The sequence below is a fragment of the Bombus pyrosoma genome, linkage group LG13, assembly GCF_014825855.1.
Source record: "Bombus pyrosoma isolate SC7728 linkage group LG13, ASM1482585v1, whole genome shotgun sequence".
NCBI classification, from domain to species: Eukaryota; Metazoa; Arthropoda; class Insecta; order Hymenoptera; family Apidae; genus Bombus; species Bombus pyrosoma.
This window is the reverse complement of record NC_057782.1, coordinates 11,269,867-11,294,122: the sequence shown is the minus strand read 5'-3', so window position 1 is coordinate 11,294,122 and position 24,256 is coordinate 11,269,867. Positions and strand designations below refer to the sequence as shown.

Sequence of the window (24,256 nt, the reverse complement as noted above, 5' to 3'; positions counted from 1 at the left end):
CATTAAGTCGCGACACACGATGCCCTTAACCGAGTAAAAAGTGGTCGACGCGAAGCGTCGGCTCATGCCCTTAAAAGTTTTACGACCCGCTTCTTATATTCTTTCCTCGTATGTATTTTCTTTTTTCTCTCTTGCTGTATTTCTTATCCGTATTGTTAATCGGCGATCCACGGTCCCGTCTCTCTTCTCCGCCTCATCAAGCAAAACATCCAGGGATACGTCGAATCTCCTCTTCGACTCAATTATGTAATTTAAGAGCCACGTAAAAGTCGAGTTAATCGAGCAGCAGCTAAAACTCAATCACATCGCGAATTTATGATTCTTAAACAGGCGATATTCAATTTGCTGAATTTGAATTTAACAACTTTGTGAGACCGCGTTTTAATATTTCATAGACTTACCACTAACTCACCGCGGAATCAATAACGTTCCAAAAGACGTATCTTGTGTGGCTTTTACGTCGATGGACTGTTTAGTTACCGAGAGTTCGTTAGCTCTTGCTCTCTCCTCCATTTGCTTGCCTGATTAAACGAATATCGCAAGTGGTTCGAAAGCGAGAAAAGTTATAAAAGGCTAATGATTTGAATCGCCATCCCTCTGATTTGTAAAAATAAAGTGTAACGATTATTTGTGTGTGTGTGTGCGTGCGTGCGTGCGTGCGTGCGTGTGTGCGTGTGTGTGTGAATCCATAATATACTATCATTAATATCCCATCTTTTTTTACGATTCACAAATCACAAGTTTCAAGTCTTTTTAAAATTTCGTAAAATACGGATAAGTTTCACGCGTTTTAAACACACAGTTTAATCGATCTTTTCTTCCGGTTGCGAACCACTTAGATTTTTAAAATACTACGTGTCACAGCAGTTAAATAATCCCCAAGTATAATATTCCTCGCAATTCTTGACACGCGCGCGCTCGCACTGTGCAACAAGATTATAATTTCATTTTCGTCGAAAGATGCGTTATGATTTCTTTTTCTTTTTCTTTTCTTTTCTTTTTTTTTTTTTTTTTTTTTTTGGATGAAATTCATCTAATAAGACACTCCCGACGATCGACGACGTTTTCCAACGAAAGCGTTCATAATCTCCTGAGGTTTCGTTTACTCTGTCTCGAGCCAATGATCAGCCGCCGTTTATTCCTCTTGGTCGGTGTGGCTAATAGCGGTGTTTTACAAGGACCAGTGTGTGGCCTCGATGAACAGAAGGTGCAAAATTCCATGGAGCAACTTTGCCTCGAACATGTTCCCACGTTTTTCTCGCCGTCCACGTGACAGGGAAATGAACACCTCGGGCAAGGTAACAAATGTTCCCAGGGCGCGAGTGTACGACTAGCCTGTTAACAACGAAATAACAATAATAATTATTAAAATTATTCTTAATTTATAATCATATCATTATATTAATTTACATTTACAAATATAAATATCAGGTTTTTCTTATATGTACGTTTGCATATTCTTGTTCCATATGTAGGTATACTCGAGAATTCAATTCTTCCTAAGTATCTCTTTTCTTTCTAATTTATTTATTCTGGAAGTAACCGTAGAATTTTAAATAGTACGAAGTTATTTGTGATAATTCTGTATTCACTGATATCGATACGTTTAATAGCGTAGCAAATTTTTAACAATTCCTTCCAACGTATATATATATATATATATATATATATATATCTCGAGTATATATATATAGTATATAGAATAAACGCAGCATGCATCAAGTATGAAAAATCTTCTAGAGGCAATACATTACTATACTGGTGAATATAGAACAAATATGAAATATAATATGTAATATTAAGAAACGATACGCGTTATTCGGAAATTATAAAATAGAAAATGTGTCTACATACATACACACGCACATGTGCATGATACATATATGTATTTTCTGTAGGTAAGTTTCGTATTACAAACAACGATAAGATCACGGATGGTAACACACACACCGTCCAAAGAATTACCAAAGAACTATGAGAGTAGTAGATTCATACTTTATCGACAGTGGTCGGGTAGAATAATGATACGACGCTAAGGGTAAGTATTTTCAAATATGTATATACGTGTCGAAGGGTAATTTCAACTTATCAGATAACATTTAGAACAAAAAGTACGTTGTCGATACTAGGAATATCGTCAACGTTAAAATTCTTCTCATAAAATGCCGTTATATAAATATATTTATAGAAAACTGTATTAATGCGTTTAACGAACAAAATATGATGATATTAAAGAAACATTGAAGAAACACCTAGTTTTCGTTAATCAAAGAAACCTTGCTCAATTTCTTTAACGAAATATATCGAAAGAAGGTGGTAAACATTCGGTGTAGTGATAGCTACTTTCCTTCGTTTCAATATTCTAGTATTGCTTGACTTTAAGGGTTGTACAAGATTCTTAATTTTCGTTTGACACCAAAACATGTTAAATGAAATAATATAAATAATAAGAAAGAAAGTATGGTAATTTACCTAGCGTGATAGAAACAAATTTCATGCAATTTCAATAAAAATAGACTTGCACCATGGCGGATGAAAAATATATTTTCATCGTTACTTATTGTCGTTAAAACCAACGGATGTTACATTTCAGTAAAAAAAAAGAGAAAAGAAAAAAAAATAAAAGTGGTTAATGGTCCAAGTGTGAAAAAGATCCATTAGTCTCGTCCTATATGTATTATCTCAAATGTCTCTTATCTAGTTTTAGATAATGCAGTTGGTATTTCCTATTTACTTAATTGCCAAAAATGTAAAGTAATTAGAGGAAAAGACAATGTTGTGAGGTTCTAGATCCTTTCATCTGGAACACTAATTAATCGGTATAGTTACGTCAGGTTGCACCTGTTCGCGTCAGGATGACATATTGCAATAACGCAAAGTGAAAGGAGCGCTGAGCTGTATCCTAACACGAAGACTACAAGAAGATTCTTAGACTCTTCCACGTGTGCATCTTCACAAGCTGTCACAGCTCGAAGGAGAGCGACAACTTCTAAATTTCAACATGCAAAATAAATCGATGTAAGTACATCGACGACTGTACTTTTATGGGAAATTTCGATAAAGATTCTTAAACCGAATCATTTTTTCGCTCACTTACAACAGCCTTTTCCTTTAGATATTCCTTTATATACATATAGAAGTATAATAAAATTCCGAGTATTGTGTTTTATTGTATTGAGATATGAATTTTACGAGTATTTACTTGTTTCCTTGACAAAAGCTTCTGCTGTAATTCTTTAGTATAAATATAGAAATAATGAAATCAGGAGAATTGATATTTACGGAAGGAAGACGGAATACTTCAAATTATCCATTATAGTACGAAAATGGTTAAGATTACGAATAATCTGCTTCGATGTATCAAAGTTAATCGAAAAATTATAACGATCATAAAGCTTATGAACGATAAAAAGGAAGAAAAGTAGAAAATCAATGACATTTTTACGAGCAAGGAGCCATTCATGATAAAGGAGCGCATGGATTGCATGCGTTTACAATTCAGCATAGCGTCACGTCACGAACACAACAAACAGCGTTGTCAAAGCGAGCTACCGAGCATCTGTCGTGCATTGCTAATTAGCACGGCAGAAAATGCGTGAGAAAATTTAAGCAATCGAGTATGCGAGAACAAAATCGAATATTATTAAACGAACATCTTATGTTCCCTTCTCTTCGATGCAATGAACCATAAAACATCGCACGTTTACAACTAACAATAAATGTGAGCTATTCGAATGTCCCTGCCTAGCAACCGAGCGCGGATTCCGAGCAGTCTGGATGAATCCGAAACTACGTAACATCGAAACGGCGGCGGCGCTAGAATTTCTGGCGGGAAAGAAGTGGACCACGCAAGTTAGGACACAGATCACCATATGTAAGTATGCACGCGATGTTATCTCCTCCTTATTTCGTTACCAGACCAAAAGCTCCCATACACATGAATGAATTATATTCATATCACTGAATCGTTTACTTCCCTAACCGTATTTTATTTGTAACTTACACATATTAATTCGTACGATATCTTATTTATAGCTTACAAATTGAGAAATTTTCAAAAAACATCACTTTCAAAATTTTGTAACAATATTATATGAAAATGCCAATGATTAGATTCGTTGCTTCTAATTCAAATATCTATATGCAAAGTCTAATATATAATACTGAAAACTTACTATTATTTCATTTGATAGCGCTAACTAAATCATTGAAGGAATTATTAAAAAGTTATTAAGAAATGAAATTTACGATATCAAATTATTTTCGAAATGAGAATAATAAATTACGATTATATCATTTGATATATGCACGTTACTATACTAGTATCAGATCATTTTATTTATAATAATTATTACTCGTCAAAATTTTATTCAGATTAGAGAAAACGATTATTTAACTTTTTCTCTTTTCTCTAAGTAAAGGAAAACTTTAGATCCACGTGTGAAGTCGCACAAAAGTCTACAAAGTACGGGTCTTCTTTTTATCGAAAGTCTACATTTAACAAAAACGTTCGTTTTGAATGTGTATCGTGAAGAAACTGCTGAGAATCGACGACACCATTGTAAAATATGGGAGAAACTAATTGGAGGATACGGTTTCTACGGAAAGGATCGTACGAGTTAAAAATTTGAAAGCGTGGTAATATTTTCTCCCATCACAGGCGGGCGGTAGAAAGAAACGTCTACTGGCTGTGGCAGTTGGGTTCGAAATGTAGAAAACGACGGTAGGGTTTCTCTACGCTCTATACTCTACCACAAGCCCTTTCCTCATAATATAGCAGCCAGCTGGCGCAACAATGTGTAGTGTGTATCTACGAAAAGTGATGTCGTAACGCAACGGACCCTAAATATCCCCCTAGTGTAGACCGTACGCACTTCCTGCAACCCAAACGAAGTATACTTCTCCGAGAGCAGTAGCGTAGACTGTTGTAGAATGTAGAGAATGATTACAACGGAACTTTGTATACTTCATTACACAAAATTGAGCGTACTCTTACATATGTATGCAGAACGTGACAATTACCAGGAATATAGATGAAGATCACGCGAGACAAATAAGATCAGTCCACCTTTTTTTCATTGTCGAACTCTTGTGTCATTTTGTAATAAAAGTATTTTTATTATTATGAAACAGTGAAAGGAGGGAATAACCTCGTATAATAATACATTTGAATTTCTTTTTCTCCTTTTACAAAAATAGGCGATATATTTACAATGTGTTTTAATATTAATCTACGAATAACTAACATTAATATATATCTATAAATTGTAACTAATAACTGTATCGATATTCGTTAAGCGGATGTTGAGAGGATGGCAGAAACAGAAATATATATATATATTTAGTCGTACGGACAGATAGTTTTCAAGTTGCTCCTTTGTAAAGTGCGGAGAATCTGATATCATACATTTTCTTACTTGCGGGCTTCAACTATAAAAATATATATATCTGAGCAATGTATATATAGTGTGTGTAACATACAATACAGTGAGGGACAAAAATATTTATTCAAAGTTGAACTAAAAGGAGAAATATTTTCTATTACTATTAAATATAATATTAATATTCAAGTATATGCAACTGTATATTATACGCAAACATTTATAGTACTGAAAACGTACAGAAACAACAGTTAATCTGCGGGTGCAATGTAACGTCAAAAGAATGTGTTAAGGAAATTTCGAGAAATGATTGGGAATGTATAAAACCAAACTTTGTTGAAAACTTACTACTGTCCATGCCCAAATGATTGCAGGCAGTTATTCATCATAAAGGAAAGCCCATGAAATATTAACTGTAATACGAACGGTAATTAATTAATAGTACAGTATGAATATATACATACATATGTATTGCAATGAGCGATTAATAAAATAAATTGAAATAAAATACTCATTATTTCACTACCAGAAGATTAGTCGTACACATGTACGATATGTAGTAAACTCCGTTATAATGGAGAGATTCGACTATTTTTTTTTTTTGTTTTTTTTTCTTTTATATATATATATATATAAAAGAAGCAACATAAAATGGTGGCTGATTTTATATGTAAGAGTATGCACATATAATTATGCGCTTAATTCTGTGAATAACTGTACCTCGCAACACACCGTGCAAATTTGCAAAAAATTGTTCAAAAAACACAAAGTACTTTATAAAAATGAAGAATCTACAAAGCAATTAACATTCTGGATCACAATAATAAGATGGTTAACGTGAAGGTTGCCAGCAATGTAGCATGAAACTTTTCTAGTAGGAAACAACATTACAAGTTCAGATAAAGTGAATAAATGTACGTATGTAATTACCAAAGTTAGGGCGGTGAGGAATGTTCAACGTTTGAATCGCTATACATATATCATAAAATATTCGTATAAGATAAAATAATTTCACATGTTACACAGTGTGGTCAATAATGAGTTAGATATCAACGCGAAACTCGCTTTCCTATTTTTATGTATAGAATTATTTTATCGATATTGATTAATCTCTTCTATATCCATCTCTTAATCTAGTCTATATCCATTTTCATGACAATATCTCTTCACAAGTACCATAAATACAAAAAGGATGTTGGTGTTTTTCTAAAAAAAGTAATTTCCGATACAATTTTATGAACGCTGATATAACAAAGTAATAAAAAACAAGTTTTATTTTGACACACTTTCTTAAACTTTAGCCAACTCTTAGGATGTTAATCCTCGAATTTCTATGCTTCAGCCTTACTATTCCATTATTATTATTTAGCAAATAAAGAGGATTTGTAATGTTTTAAGAAGATGTTTAACATATTTTATCACATTTTGCCCAAAGGGGAGATATCTTTTAACGTTAGAAATATATAAATAATTGAGTCGAAAGTGGAAAAACGTGGCAGGCTTAACAACAGTCCCTACAGTCCTACTAATACATTCTGATACTTATCCGTTAGAATATTTGAAATATAACGTTGAAATGTTCTAATATATCGGTGTAAACTTCTCGAAGAGAGATAAATCTTGTCAGTGAGAACAGTTGTACATAACGACCGACCGAGCCGAAAAATCTTCGTTCTACCGCGTAGATAGCCATGGAAAAAAAGGGCATGTGGGAATAGACCCACACAATGTTACACAGTACCGCCTTGAAACTTCATGGAACGAAGATAAAAAATTCTTGACTACGCAGGCATCGCGCCGCACCGCGCCGCGCCAGCACAATGTTGAAACGAAGATCAACCATGTCATTGTATTCGATCACAACTGTTTGTGTTAGTTTTTCTTCGAAAATCATGATGTATCGAATATATTCTTGAGGTTAGTACTAGACTGCCCGTTCAACTTCCTAGCGATAAAGTAGCTAACACAGTACAGTAAGCTCGATAAGAGGTTTAATAGAATGTAGCAATACAATGTAGAAAAGTAGAGAAAATTCTGGATGCAACGGACGACAAATTCTACGCTTCCGGAATAAATATCATCACGAATGATTATGACGAACAAATTTTTCTTTATGCTATTTCTAGCGTTTACATTTTTTTCATTATAGAATAGATACGCGTTATTGTTGAGTTGTATTAAATGTAAAGAAAATTAGTTTTCGTGTTTAATTTTTTTTTTTTTTTTTCGATATTGTCAAGTAAAACTCTGTGTGTGTGTGCGCGCGCGCGCGTGTGCGTGTGTAATAATAAAATAATTAACAAAATAAAATAAAAGACGTGATATGAATCTCATTTAAAAGTTAAAAAGTTATCTCATTATGTTAAATAATAAAAAAAATCTAAATGTACCGAATAATTTAAAACCTCTTATGTAAGAGTTTATCATGTAAATAGATACGACGAAAATTTTAAGAAAATTTTAGTGAAATTTTGAAAAAGTGTGAAAGCATCAGGTTTTACATCTACTAAATTTGTTACAGGTTTCTATCGTGTTCTAATATGTGAAACGTTCATAATCTACACTAGATAATCATTTACGAAAATTATTCAAATTTTATATTTTGACGTTCTGTTAGTTTGGTCTTGGATATCTGTAAAACAGGACAGATATGTATGAAAAATTGAATAGAGCAGTCGGTAATTAAACAACTAATACGCTAATCTCTCAATGGTTTCCACTTGGTCGTTGACCGCGATAATTAATTAGTCATGAGATAATTTCAAGCGCTGCGTTAAACCGTTTAAAACCGGAACCTTTATATCTTGATAAATTCTACACATATTAAATGAAATTGACGGCACTCTCACACTTAAAACAATAATAGTGTGACACATTTTTTAAAATTAGCTATGCTATATTATCACCACAATTAATTTGCAAACCATTTAATCGAAAATGCTGAAATAGTTTCGATAAGAAAAACAAGATGATAGTTTGGAATTTGTATAACAATTTTGTATAAGAATATCAAATGTTTTACCAAGTTCTCCTCCTTAAATCAAAAAGCATTCATCGAATTAAATAAAAAATTATTTTGTGTAATAGTTAAAAGAAATAATAACATGCACATATACAATACCCCACACATACATACATACATACATACATACATACATACATACATACATACATATATACATACATACACACATACACACATACACACATACACACATACGCACATACGCACATACGCACATACGCACATACGCACATACGCACATACGCACATACGCACATACGCACATACGCACATACGCACATACGCACATACGCACATACGCACATACGCACATACGCACATATACAGTACAACGAATATATACGTACGAGCTAAAGTGTTAAATTCATTTTCAATCGCCATCGCTTTTCGCTGGGATGTTATTTTTTATGATAAAAATAATATTTCAAAAGTATCTAAATTATTAACGAAAGAACAATTAAATATGTACACTGTAAAACAGCAAATTATTAATTATCCTGCTTTCAATTTCAATAGTCGTTTCAGCCCCCCTCCCTCCCCGCCCCCTTTTGATTCTGTTATCGCTAACAATTCCTAGAGAATTGCGGAATCGATTATTAATAGAGATGCCAAGATAACATCTCAAAGATTGTAGAATTAATGTAGGGGAACGAGTGAAAAATGTAAGAATAGATATTAATGTTTCGGATAGGCAAACAAGTAGCAGTTTTGATAAACGAGGCCAATTCTTACGCTAATAGTTCTGCTGTCACGTATGTGGTATGTGGAAAAATCTTAAACAAATTAATAATACGCGACAAACGATATAATTTTATTTTAAACATTTAACGATCAAGCAGCCACGTATTTTTTTAGCGAGATAAGACTTTGAAAAATATTAGTTTGCTTCTGATTTTATGAAATGTTTATAATTTCGCCGGGAAATTTTGTTATATTTCTAACGTCTATGTTATATTACACAATTACGATGTATTGTTATTAATATTTATTGTATCATTTATGTTGCTATTTCCTATATTAGATATGTATTTCGCGCGTGTGCAGCTATAATTATGGAAAATTTAATTTTTAAATGTAACACGTACTGTAAAATTTACGATATAGTTATTGCAGCACACTATCGTTTGAATCCACAGTGAAACGAGTAGAAATAACTATTATCTCAGGTGTGACGTTTTACATCGATACCCAGGATATCTAGATTTCAATTGGTTTTAGAAGAGATCTCGGTAGTAATCAAAAAAAAACCTTTTTCGATGAATTTAGAAATCTACTACCTGCAGATTGGCATAACCGGGACTTTCAAAATTTCAGACCACTTATCTCAGTTTTTTCGCCTATCACGTTGAATTAAGGTGTATACACCGGTAATTCAATATCCCCGTTAAACGTGCTAGGAGCGTATCGAGTTTCGGGCTCTGATTCGGTCATCAAATTAGATCCCGGTTCAGTTAATCCTATCGACCAGCACGCAGCTTTCCTCGTTTACGGTTGTTCAGGATTCTGCCTTTCCTTTGTCACCTACCGTCCCTAAATTCGAACAAATCACGATCTTTATCTCACCCTTCGCGCTACCATTCCGAATTTCGCACCAACAGAAACAATTTTCGTCGTCTGTTTGAGATTCAAGGTTAATGTATGAATATTCGAACATTTGAAAACTTTCTATAAAAACTGTAGCGTGCCTAATGATTTTATTTGATGTGCAATCTTTCTCTGCACTAAAAAAAATTAATATTAGATAATTTAAAAATGATACAAATATTTTAATTCCGTCAATAACAAAATAATGCTGATACCATGTTATGCATACTAATTCAAATATCTACCAAAAAGATAGAACCTCGACATTTATTTTTTTCATTAAATATTAAAGCGAATATTGTACTTTGAGTATTTTATATATTCCTCTGTATTATATCTTATGAATTCTGTGAATTTTAACATCTTTAAATATCCCACAAATGTCTATTAACGTTAATATCAAAAGTAATTATAAATATACCAAATTTGACAGAATTTTAACAGAAAGAGTTAGCTTTACTTTTGCATTATATTTAAATCCCTTTACAACCGATAATATTACAAGCAGAAACTTGGTCTTTATCTCATATAGTTTGTCAGTCAACTATCGTTTCACATTTAATCGGTTAATTTAATGCAGTAAAATTCCAGATAAAATTTTCAAATCGATAACGTATATCAACATAACTTCTCAATTGATCGACGTGTATATGAAATTTCGGCAAATTCTGATGAATCGTGCTTCAGAGGACATGAACACTGTTCGCGTTGTAATTAAATTGTTTAATTAATATCGGGGTAATCGAATTATTATTCGAATATTGAACGAAGCGTTCAAAAATTTATTCAAAAGGTAAATTAAAGTATTAAATCAGCCTTGTCTTAGTCGTCGAGGAAAGGAAGTGCAGAAGAGAAGGTATTAAATCTGCAATGCAAACACCTTCGATAACTTAAGACTTGACTTAACTTAAGATATAGCTGCCTTCGGATATAGGTACCGCCTACCAGATGTTTCCTGGGCCTTCAAAAGAATACTTTTTCCCAGTGAAAAAAAAAAAAAAAAAGAAAAAAAAAATACTAAGACTCTCGATCGTTGTGTGATTACATTTCTCAACAACTTGACAAATATTAAATGATTTCAAGAAAGATACTATATGTCGTGTGACTAGTCCCTTTATAGATTGACGCGTAGTATATAAAGGATAAATTTATTTTTCCTACCGAAATCATATATTTTTCCCAGTAAATTCATTAATCAATTTAGCTTGACATTCTTTGTAAAAGATTATTAAGCCACTTACACCAAAAGATCATTAGTTTAAAAGATATTCTAATTAAAGGTTGGATTAAAATGTGTTAATGGCATAGCAACAGCAAGTTATGTTTTCTCGAACGCTATACATGTACGTATATAATAAGTATACGATGATATATCTTCTAGCAAATAATACTATAATATTTGCCTACAAATAAGCTTTTGTAAAATAATACTTGTAAAAAAATGTCAACATTGTATGCCATGACCGATATAATTTTTATCGGAATATTGAAAGTAAGTTTATAAATTTTCAAACAGATTACTGCTGATATCTATTGGGTTGGCAACTAAGTGATTGCGAATCCAATAATACAGTAGTGGTATTTGATATAGGTACCGATAAATTATGCAAAAGTACTTAATAGATCTAATTATCTTCATCGAAACTAATATTCAATAAGCGTAATTAAATTTCTACTTCTCATTCTGCATTTCTTTGTTTAAATATGTATTTTTATTCATAATAACTTTGTATTTTAACTCTTTATACTGTTCGAAAGTTTCTAGTTGAATATGTAGGCGGTACATATGCATTCTACCGATGATCCGATGGCAGAAAGGCGGCTTGTTATGTTTCATTACCCCTGAAAATAATCGGCAATAGACATACAATACAGGTACCTTGACCTCGTCCTTCACGATATGTGCTTTATTGCCGCTCTCTCTCTCTCTCTCTCTCTCTCTTCCTCTCTTTTATCGTTTATAATTAGTTAATCGATTCATCTAGATACCAAAGGCGTCAAGGTCACTCAAAGGAACCCTCAGTATCAATGAGTGATGACCGTTTAACGAGTCTTCAAATAGAACGTCAACGCGTATGTATATATATATATATATATATATATAACATAAGTAACATTCCAAATAACGTTGAAGAACTTACAAACTTGCGGAGAATTACCAGGTCTTGCATCGCTATTATAATTTTGCTCGATTTTTAAAGAAGGCGATAACCTTCATCGCCCTAAAAAAATGGTATATATTATACCTACTGATACGTACAGTTTTGTAAAAATTGTCTACGTTTTGTCTAAATTTTATTACAAATTTTTATTATATATACGATAGTTATTACTATACGATATAAGGTAATGATTATTATTAATCACATATCTTATGTAAGCAGAGATTGCGCTAGGCTCTAGATCTCATTACTAAAATAAACACTAATAGTAATAATAATACTGATAATAATAATAATTGTTGATGTTGTTGTTGTTGTTGTTGTTGTTAATAATAGTTACAATTTTGAGTAATAGGCACCAAAAGTGATCTGAAAGTCGTATAAAAAATTGAATGCATTTGAAGAACATTAAAAAGAGAATTGCGTGAGAAATGAGTTATGTATATTACGATATCCGATTTGTGATTTCTCCAAACGTCTGCATATTTTTACTATCCTTAGACTTAGAAGCATTCATAAACTACTTATACTAAATTAAGGCAGATTCTTTAATTTAAAATTTCGTAAATCAACGTTCAAAAAGAAAATTAAAACCCCATCAGTTTAATGAAAAACAGATTAATAGGCGGATCACCTATCAATCCTAATGAATTATACATACATACGTTCTGATTCCCGCCGAAAGTGACGGACGAAATTTAAGAGATTGTCTCGAGGTCGCGTTGAGCGGGTCATTCGAAACAGGCGCGCGCTTAGTAACCAAACAAGCTGTATCATTCGGTCTACGTAGTTCTCACACACAATTGCCTTCTATCTTTTCTCTATACTGATCAATTAAGCAATTAACACCAGTTAAGTATTTTTAATACTTTTAAATTTCGTGAATTTTCCAATATTCTCAATATTCTCTTATACATATATACATATGTATATACATATATGACAAGGGTAAAGAGATAAAGAACTAATTGTAAAATTAACTAAATAATTATCTTTTCCAGATACGCATTAAAAGATAATTAAAAGATAAAAATTTAAAGCTTGATCATGATGATTCATTTTTTTATGTTGCCTTAAGCTATTACGACTATCGTGTAGAACGAAAACTTTATAACATTTTTGAAAATTAACGCATTCTGCTACAAATTTTGACAGAATTATACAAGAGTCATTTATTACGAGTTTTCTTCAAACAGGTAATGAAATGTTAAATCCGACAAATTGGATATTTTAAATGTAGCAATTGAAGAAAGAGATTCGTAACTAATCGGACGAACAAGCGGCGTTTTTCAACGAGACAACAAAACATCAAACAAAATCTCATTGTCGTTTATCTATTTTGTTCTTCGTTAAGCAAGAAATTACATATGTTACAGATCTACGACACTATACTCGGAGAAACAGCGCTGAACAGGATAAAACAGTTGTCCAATATATCGCGAAAAATTGTTTTTAAACTTCACTTTCTACAGAACCCAATACGAATTTTCATTTTCACATATTTTACGTATTTATCGATATTTTTTGTATTAGAATATAGATATCTGCATGAAATTAGAACTTTTTCTTTTTATTAGAACTTTTAAGCGATAGTTGAAACGTGATTGCTCGAAGAGAGATACGAAGCGGGTCATTGGAACAAATAAAGATTGACGCGCAGTCGGTAATGCGATCTACTTTGGTTCTTCGTCGAATGCACGATTTCTATCAGGCAAAAGAAGAGTTTTTTCAGACCAATCGAAGCCGTGTCGGACCAGAAGGACGGATATCTCGGGTTCCGGGACAAAAAGGTCCAAGGTACACCACTACCGTGAACAGGTATATACCCGTCGATGACTTTGTATGTGCAGGTAGAAATGTACGTGCGAGAGTTTAAAAGAGACCCAAATGTTCGCTCTTTCAGGATGAGGAATAAAAAGATTTTTAAGAACTGCTCGTACCGCGCCGTGACGCACCGTGACGCGCCGTGACGCGCCGCGTCGCACCGGTTATAAGACGCTTACGAAAATATGTGCATATTTTGTATGGAAAAGCTCATTTTTTGACGGCATCTCGTATCCTTATTATCATTTACTCTATTCGATGGAAAAAAAAAAAGAAACGGCTAGTTGTATGAAATACTCGTGTTGAACAAACAGGAAATGAATTATGGTACTAAAGAGATGATAAAATTTCATTTTCTTGCAAAGGCTTGCAAATAATTGGAGAGAAAATTTTGTGAAACAAGCGTCTATCGTCCCAATTATCATTAGTGCAATATTATGATTTAAAAGATATTCGTGTGTTAGTCAATCTATCTTTTAACATGTTAATATGTGTACACAATTTCAATTAGCACTTTGCTTTGTAATGAATTTCTATCTATCTCGTAGCATTATACTTGTCTTGCCTATTAATTTTTTAAATTACATATACAACATAAATACATTTCCCGCATACACACAGACTATGTTTTCATCGCAAAAATTTTATGAACGTTGGAAATCGTAATGGTAAAATTTTCCACCTTTCAACGTTTAATTTTCATTAAAATGAATTTTTCTTTCCTACAAAGAAAATAACAGAGAGAAAAGGGAAAAATTTAGTTGGACAATATACGCAAAGTAGTCTAGGTAGTAATGAAGCAAAATTCAAGCTCGGTCGTATGCATATGGTACGTGTTCGTAAGCACGATGAGAGACCAAAGTTGGAAGAATATCGCTTGGTGAAGGGTTCTCCAGAGAGATTCGCGCCAAAAGTTGGCGGCTTGTATTTCCAGACGCGAGTTTGCGTGCGAGTTAAGAGGGTTTTGCGCACGCAAACACGCAGGAACGGCGTGTATGTGCATGGGCCCGGGATCGTTTGGTCGAAGTGGGCCAGATGCCCTCCGGCAACGCACGTCAGATGTATCATTATCTCGGCCTCACTGTTGCTATGCAATTAGAGTCCGTTAATCGGGATCCCCACCATGTGACGCCAACGCGCCTTTCGTGACGCCAGTCAAAGGGTGGGGAGAAAGAGAAGATTCAAGGATGAAGAGAGATAGGAGAACGGAAAAGGAAACACGTTTGAAGAAAGAGGACAGAGAAACGTCTACGGAGAAAGAAAAAGAGACCAAGGCAGACGTAGAAAGGGATAGCAACCGCGATGAGACCAGAGACGAAGACGGCAACAACAACAATAACAACGTAGCACGTGGACGTGAGAGCGCGAAAGTTCTGCCTTCGACTTTGCTCTTTCCTCCTCTTTCCTCCTCTCCTTTTTCCCCGAAGCTTGCGCGCAGTTTTCTTTTTTCGGGGGCGTTCCTTATTTTGTCCCCATGGACTCTGTGCCCTCTGGATTGTAACGAAGAAGAAATTTTTCGCACACAGAAACAATTGTTCCGCGGGCGATTTCAACCTTAATGGCCATTTCTTTCTGTTACTCTGTTTTCGTTTCCAAACCAATTTCCTAGAGGTCCGCCGCAAAATGATTTATACACACATGTGTATATATATGATGGCTTATATGTATATGATGACTTTTCGTAATAGGATCAATTAGTCAAATGTTTCGTATTGCTTTCATTTACAAACTCAATTTTCGATACAAGTTACGTTTATAATTTTGATTAAAGTAAATAACGGGTACGAAGTAAAAGATTTTTCTCCTTCCAAATAAAAGCATTTGTCATTAAACTTTGTCACGTTCCTTTTTTGTACGTGTGCTGTGCCTCTTCCTACCTTCGCTATACAAAGAAGCTAAGCCAGACTGCCAATGAGACATTTCTTTACCATTCATTAAGATCTGCTTGGCCTTGAAGAGATTTCAAGGAAGACGCGTGCGCAAACGCGCGGGAAAACCATGAAACGATACCGGCTCCTCCATTCAGGCTACGAGACCTCAAACATTTCTATCTTTTCTCAAGTAAATTTTGCTGTCTAGCATAAACCACGTATAAACATTTCGCGTGTGTGTGAAACGCCTTACTCCAATATGTAATACGTAATACCATTGGTTATATTAGTTACATAAAAAGGAAATTTGCTATTTCAGACATTTTCGATTTTAATATCTAGTATAGATTTGAAAACATCTATAAATGTGTACTTGTGACAGATTACAGTATTTGAAAAATTTCTAATAAAAGACTAGTATACATACGTACGGTATATCGTATGTAGAACGTTACTGTTTAGCTATTAATTACAATTTTTTTTGTATCTAGTTGCAATTGCAGCTTTAAAAGGTATATAAGAGGATGCGAAAATTGTTCTATCTTTGGAAACATTAATTTGAAAACTTTCACATCGATAGAAGCAAAAAATACGATCTTTGTGAGGCGTCTTCTAAGATAGTTTCGAAGAACAGAAATTCAAAGTAATTAATTCACTGATTACTTGATTAGATGTGGTTTTCGAAATTATCGATAAAATAACGCGTATTTATATGTGCATCGTCATCATTTTCCTAGAATTTCGACTAATCCTGCTAGGACCAAAGCTCGCGCGTATCTTTTCTTTTTAATAACACATCGTGGCAGTCAGTTACACAAGCACGCTCTCTCTCTCTCTCTCTCTCTCTCTCTCTCTCTCTCTCTCTCTCTCTCTCAATGTTACATTACATATATGTCACATATACTTTGACATATATGTGTAATATATTAAAGAGAACTACAAGCCATGTCGATACGTTATTTATTTAATGACGACGATATATTATTTAAATTATCACTTTTAAAGTATTTTACTTACGTAATGTTCACTGAATCCCATTAAAAACCCGAAATTACAATACAGAAGCAAGTATAAACGGGATTATTGTAAATGTTTAGTATCTAAGAAGAGAAACGTGCTGAAAATAATTATCGAATAAGGAATGGAAAGGTCGAGCGGCGAAGCAAGCTAGTCAGCAGAGAATGGAGGAGAATGCGCCGAATGTACGCAGTTAGCAATCGATCGAGCGATCGGCAAGATTCAGGATGCAGGATGATATCTTGTCGGATGACGTGACCTGCTCAAGGCCATCATCCGTCCTGCGCAAAACAGAGACCGTTCGTGGTAGAAAGGTGTCTCTGACAGTGTCAAAATCATTGCTAGCCAGGGCCACGCGTCTATTACACATACATTATTCAACGCAATCACGAAAAAGTCTCGTTGCGAATTCAGCACGATGCACCGTAACCGCGTAGCAACAGGGGCCCGGCAACAGGACCTGTCTCAGTCTCTCTCTTTCAGTCGGCGTCCGCGTCGTTCTAACTTTTGGTAATATCAATCCTGTCCTCTCCTTTTATTTCTCACTGTCTCTCTCTCTTATTCCTGAGCGAGCACGTTCGTCGCTTTCTCGTTGCTCGTTAAGAACGCGGCCGCGGCAGGGAGAACTCGGTGCCACCGACGCGACGCGACGCCAGCGACGCGGTTCTTTTCTGTACCTCCTTTTCGGCAACCCAGAGAGACCGCCGAACCAAAGGGCAGTGTGCGCTGCCTAACGGAATGTTTTGCTATGGTCAACGAACTCTCGATAAAGAAGAATGCAGCTCTGCGATTCGGAGCAATTTCCAATAATGTGTTCCATGGCTAAATACGTAAATACGTAAATACGTAAATACGTAAATACGTAAATACGTAAGCGAAGCATCGTCGTAACAGCAGCGAATATTCGTGAACGGATCACGTGCGAAAAGCGTTATTGAACAATTTTGTTGCGTTATTGAGAGTACGCCGGATGCATCGACAATCGACGGAAATAATTACGTAAATTGCGGATTTTTACGCATTTACTATACGCATTCTATGGCAAAATGTACGAAAGACAAAAGATAAAAGATGTAAAAGATCTAAATTGCTTGTAATATTTAGTTTAAAATTGTTACGATATTTAATGAAACGGATTTGAGGTGAATCATTGTTACAATGATGTAACATTAACGCTGACAGTAAATTAATTTTCATCGTGAAATGACGTGTATTGGGTTGGAAACTAAGTGATTGCGGATTTTGTCAATACCACCTAATGACAAAATGCGCAATCATTTAGTTGCCAATCCAATAGATGTGATTTTCCAGTGAAAACATCTATTCTGACGCGAGTCGTGGGTACGCGATATTCTTTTGATTCTTTTGATCCACCTACATACTATTTTTTTAAAACCAGCGAGTAGAATCGTAAACAAGCGTAAGCAATTCAATGCACAAGATGTAAATGAAATATAAATTACAGTAATGTAAAGCGATGTAAAGTAATGTAAATTAAATTATTGAAATAAATTACAGTATACGTGAAAATTGGTTTCTACGACACGCTCAAAATCGAAGCGGTGCTGAATGCAGGATTGCATTTAGTTTGGACAAATATTGTTGCAATTAAACGTATTTGTACGCATGTAGCGTATCGAATTTCTTCGGTCATGTTACGTTTCATAACGTTGTCCTCGATAAGAATGTTACGTCCGATACGATACATGACTGATAGTAGAGCATTTAGTGTTTAGTATTAGAACTATATTCAAATATATATTTGGCTTGCGATTGCGACTTGAAACCTACTTTTAGCAGGATTTTTCATTCTTTTTCCACGAAAAGATAGAACATCCTGGAACTATCAGCAGAATCGTTTTTTCGTTATCCATTAGCTCTGCAAGCACGATGTCTAATATTGTCTGTGAATTCTTCTCGATTTGTAACAGCGTGATAACGTGTCTTCTCTATAATAATATCATATATATATAATAATAATAATATTATTATACGTAAACAATTTTATATATATATATATCATCATTTAATAAACATATATTGTAAATATACGTAAAATTTTGCTGTCTTAAATGTAGGCATCAATGTTCTATCAAATCTTGTCATATAATTCTATTTTACAGTAAAGACAAAGATTAACAAATTTTACACCTTACTGTAAAATTCATTATAGGTATATGTGCGTAGAACGAGATGTACCCGAGCTGTTAGATACTACGTATGAACGGAGATTATAGGCGTACATTCATTCGCACCGTTCCGTGTCTAATATAAACCAAACAACTTTCTTCTATTGAAACAAATTTCGTTAATTATCAGTTTGTTCCTCTAGTATAGAAATGATTGGACTCTGTTATAAATTTTGCTTTTAACGCGGCTACGTCGCATAATCATCATCGAAAGTGTTTATTTTGAAAGGGAACGAATGGAATGGAATGGAAATGTCGAATTGAGCAAAAGGCGTAAGTACGGAGTGGAATCTTGTTGAACATAAAAGAGAATGGGGCGAAACCCCGACACGAAAACAGCCTATCGGTAATAATGTTTTCGCGCATTCCGCTGACTATTTAACAAATATTAGCACATTTCATCCGAAAAAAAAATCACCTTTTATATATGTGTATGTAAATCTTTTATATTATTATTATTTATTATTTTTATTTAGTCCGTGCCTCTCGGCTTTGGACGAACTTTCAGCTTTCTTTACAGCTCTTTATTGCACTAATCGCCTTCTTATCTCTAATCTAACACTAATGCTTATAATCTGTAAATCTTTTATATATGTGTGTATAAATCTTGCTCGACTTAAGATTTAGATCAAAATTGAAATTTCAATTTAGAGTTGCATATTTGAAAAATTCAAAAATAATCATAGAAATAGAAATACGTAGTTGATGTTGACATAAAACGAAGGTACTGGTACGTGGTAAAAGGTTGTCGAATAAGATTGAAAATATTACCTGTCAAACATCGATACCATTTTGGCCGTAAGAGAGTGTAGTGTCTGTTTGGAAAAATTCGCGTAGAATTAAACTTACGAACACGAATATGTACATGTATAGGTTTGAACGTTTTCACGAGTCTATAATTGGACACGTATGTAGATAAGAGTATAAATACAAACATTAGAAACTCGAATCGTGTTGTATATTTGAGGTGTTACATTTTTTTCTTAGAAACGTTTGCAAACATAACGTTTATGTTTCACACGTCTAACGTTGGCACGTCCGTTAGAAATCTCTCTCTCTTCCGGTCACTTAATATTCAATGGCAATTAGCAAAATTTAAAGCTACAGTCTTGCCTCTTCAACTTTAACGTTCGTATTAGCAATGTTCACCCAGCAAACATCAGATTGCAAGTAAGTTAAGTAAATTAAAATTTGTCTATTTAATTAAACGAAACTGTATATTTGATAAATTGAATAAATAAAGCGGTGAAATTTTTCAGTCAAATTTCAATAAGTTTAAATAATTTGTTAATTATCTTCCCTATTGAAGATCAAGTGTTTAAACATTGGATATAATAAATTGAATATCGTTGAGATTTGATTTAATTGATTTTCACATTTTAATATTTTATGATTATTATCTAACTTTTGTCCGCAATATGTATATTTCTTTCAGATTTTCAAGAATGTATGAAAAATCACGGTGACCATTCCCACGAGTAATTATATGTTATTACATTTGGAAATATTTATACCTTTTACTCTTGTTTAATTAACATTATTGTTTAATTAACATACCGAAAAATGTCTACACCGTTCGCAACATATAATTAAAGTACGTAATAAACATAAAAATGAAATGCATTGAACAGCGGACGTGTTTGGGAACAAAGCAGTAAAAATTTCGTGGCGATTGTTCGCAAAACAATTGACTAGTTCTCGGTACGCGACGGGTCTCTCGCCTCTCGTTTGTCCGAACGAAGAAATACGAATAGAACATTTTCGGTATGAAACAACCGGTAAATCCATACCTAACATAGGCAACGTTTTATGACGGTAAATTGCTAATCCATAATCCTCTCGAACGGCACTCACAGAAAGCCTGACAAAGACAAGTAAAAGGGCCGCGTAGAAGAAGAATTTACAACGTTCGTGCCGCGTTCTACCTACCTTACTGCCGCAATAGGCTTTATCTAAATTAACATGACACTGCAGGGTTTGGATAAAAAGAAATATGTATAAGTAACAGGTCCCTTCGAAGCGTTCCTTCCCATTATTCCAGTGTATTTTATCCCTTAACTCTCCAAGGGTTTATTCCTATTAATTTATCGTTTATTGCGTACGCTGTAACCAATTCTATTCTAACCATGTTCTAAAACATTGAATCATACGTTTAAGCTTAAATGTCATTTCATTTAGTAGATACAATTCATTTACTGAATACAAAAAGAAAAGAAAAAGAAAAAGGGAAAAAAAGAAGAAAAGAAATGAAGAAAATGTAGTGGGACAAGTGACATTATTAATGCGTATTTATTTACGTACTATCTACCTACTACTTAAGTACTTTATGACCTGCTCCTTTGTTGCAAGTAACGTGAAAACTCCACAACACCTTCGTTAATCGGGAATGTCGAAAATACAAAAGTGGAGAGAGATTTTTGCTCTCTTCTCTCTAAATCTTTCGTAACCTCGCAGTTCTATATCTTTAATCGATGCTGACAAAATGCGCTATGCTAAGTGCTACCGTAGTAGTAGCCTTGCAACAACTGACATTGTGCAGTAACCTCTAGATTTCCATAAATAGTAGATATTGTATTTAACAACACACCTTTGCTAGTAAAATCAGTTTAATAATATACGTACTTGCTTTAGTTTAATTTCCTTGATATATACTGTACTATATGTACGTATTGATTGATTTCACTGATTTTCTATAGCAAGCTACGTATAAAGATAGAGGATATATCCTGGTTTACCCGGATTTAACGACTCGTATCTGTGCTACCTTGTGTTCTGCGCTGTTGTGCACTTTCTCGTCCTTTGTCCCACGAGTAAATCTCCAAAGTCTAGACCTTGACGCAAGCTATGGCCTTTCGAACCTGACACCAAAGGAACACCCACCTTAACTTTATCTCTACCTCATTATCGGATCGTCGTTAGCCGTGAACTGTGCCCTCGTACCTGTTAGCCACCTTCGCTTTCGTTACCTACAACGATGTGAAAGAACCGGTCTGTTTTCTAAGATAACGCTAATAACGTGCCATTTTCTATAAGCACAAAATAGTTTTCAGTCTCTTCGTTATTGGAAATGTTGGCCTTTGTGCGTTTTGCGTGAAATTTGTAACAATGCGCTACAGAGGCGATTTTATACTTTTATCTTGACACCTGTCATTTTGATCTATGACATATAAATTATCTTGACATGCATATATTACGATATTATATTAACACTTTAATCTCTGCACTGCATCATCTCCGAAAAACCATATACAATAAATAAATTGTTCAAATCCGGTTTTCTATTCCATATGAATTTATACTGTTTATACTGATACTATCGAATCGCGCTAAAGCGTGCACTTTATTTATATGAATTTCGATCAGCAACAGTTCCATTCTATACACGTGTAGCGCATGCATCTTGCTTAAACGAGTTAATAAATCTTGTTGTGCATACAGCGTGTATTATCTTGTTAGTCTAGCGTAATCAATCGGATGAGAATGGAGGGGAGAGATACGTTGACCGAGTTACCTACGTGCACCAAGGCCTAGACGGTACATTGAGAAAACGGGCAATGAATGAACGAACCAACAAACCGGATGTCGATGGTGGTGCGCGCAGGTAAAAGTTGCCGAGCACTGAACGCGATTAAACTCAGCCGGTTTTATCTACCACTAGCACCAGCTCTAAGTAGATATGCGGTACAAGTATCGGTATCGGTACTGTATCTACCCGATGCCTCTCAATTGCAACTATTAACTAGAGTTGTTGTTTTCTTTAATGAAGTTGCAAAGGTACCTGGCGAAGGTAATTCCGCGCTACCATCTGCTGCTACTCGAGGACGGGACCGGTTTCAAACATTTTGTTTACGATCGTTTTGTTTACTTATTTTTCCGTCACGACAGAATCATATCATTGTAACGTCATTGTGATGTCGATCTTTCTTGTGCGCGTATAATATATACAGGGTGGTACGTAATTCATGGCACGAAAGGGATCAGAGAGATTCTATGGCTCGAAATAAGACCAAAATCAAGAATAAGAGAATCCCGGCGGGGAGCTTTGTCTTTAAGAAAATCAAGCTTGACAATTTCCGAAATTCCCAGTTAGACAAGAATAGGTAATTAATTGATAGGAGGTTGTTGCGCGTGTGAAAATAAGTGAAATATGTAGAATAAAATTTACACGTATATTACACGTGTTGGGTTAATTTTTGGCTAACATATTCACATTCTCCTTCATAGTTTCCCCGAAGCAAGGTCTTGAACGACAAAATTGTGTTTTTTCATCTTTGTAGTTGATTGATTTGAATACGATATACAAAAAGTCTTCAGAATAAAGAGATAATTGGCTTGCGAACCTTTCCCAGAAGTTTTTCCTTCTGAATTACACCGTTAAAGAGTGACACGACGAAAAGATCTATGATAAATATTCTGCAATTTTTATCTTCATCCAGAACGACGATTTTCATTGAAACTAGATCGATGGTTACTGAGAATTTTACGCAAGGCTCCGGTTCGCTTCAGTCTTTTCAAGGAATCTTTCCTATATTAGAAATCGTATACCTACGTGTGCGAAAGATAAAATATGACTACACGAAGCTTATAAAACAAGGAAACAATAGATTACTTGTACAAAATATATTGCACGAAGCATTCTGTACATGGTGACACCGACTCAATTGCAACGTCCATTTGAGAATTTCTAACACGCATCGAGCTAAGCCTCGACCTTGAACGTCTTCATGCCGCGCAAGGACGTTCATTGATCGATAAAACCAGACGAGTCTCTGTATCTCGCTTTATTACCGGCCTCCTGTTTACATACGTACGATTGCTTTTACGGTTAGTACACTGCTAGCAGTTTTAACACAATTTCGATCGAATAATTTCCCTCTTTAATTTCGCTTCTCCCTTTTACAGCACTACATATGCACAGGGATTGTCCAGAAATGATATGCCACTAGCGTGATTACCATCATAGCGTGATTTTAAGCTCTCGGTTTGGTTTGCTGGAAATCGATATGGTGTGGAAACACGGTTGCCACACTATATTTACAGTATATATTCATATTCCGCGGCCAAAAAGAAGAGATTACTCGTTAATCTAAGAGGGAGATTACACTTCCTAGTAAATTTAGTACGGCTCTAAATAGAACGAAGGAAACTAACCAAAATTAACTATACTACCAAATTATTTTCTATTACCTTTTATTAATTTACG

At 34.4% G+C, this 24,256-nt stretch overlaps 1 protein-coding gene across 2 annotated transcripts in view; it reads right to left on the bottom strand.

The window, feature by feature from the left end:
* Positions 1-972: 972 nt before the first annotated feature.
* LOC122574174 (F-box only protein 43-like) overlaps positions 973-24,256 on the bottom strand; it is a 49,201-nt gene continuing 25,917 nt past the window's right edge. The window contains exons 2-3 of one of the 2 annotated variants that reach the window (XM_043741427.1): positions 5,730-5,794; positions 5,297-5,430 (exon numbers count right to left, since the gene is read on the bottom strand). In XM_043741427.1, the coding sequence (XP_043597362.1) occupies positions 5,427-5,430; positions 5,730-5,794 (69 nt within the window). In that variant the 3' untranslated portion in view covers positions 5,297-5,426. Of the gene's footprint in view, positions 1,336-5,296; positions 5,431-5,729; positions 5,795-24,256 lie in introns of those variants that run through there. The other variant, XM_043741426.1, reaches the window with a different exon arrangement.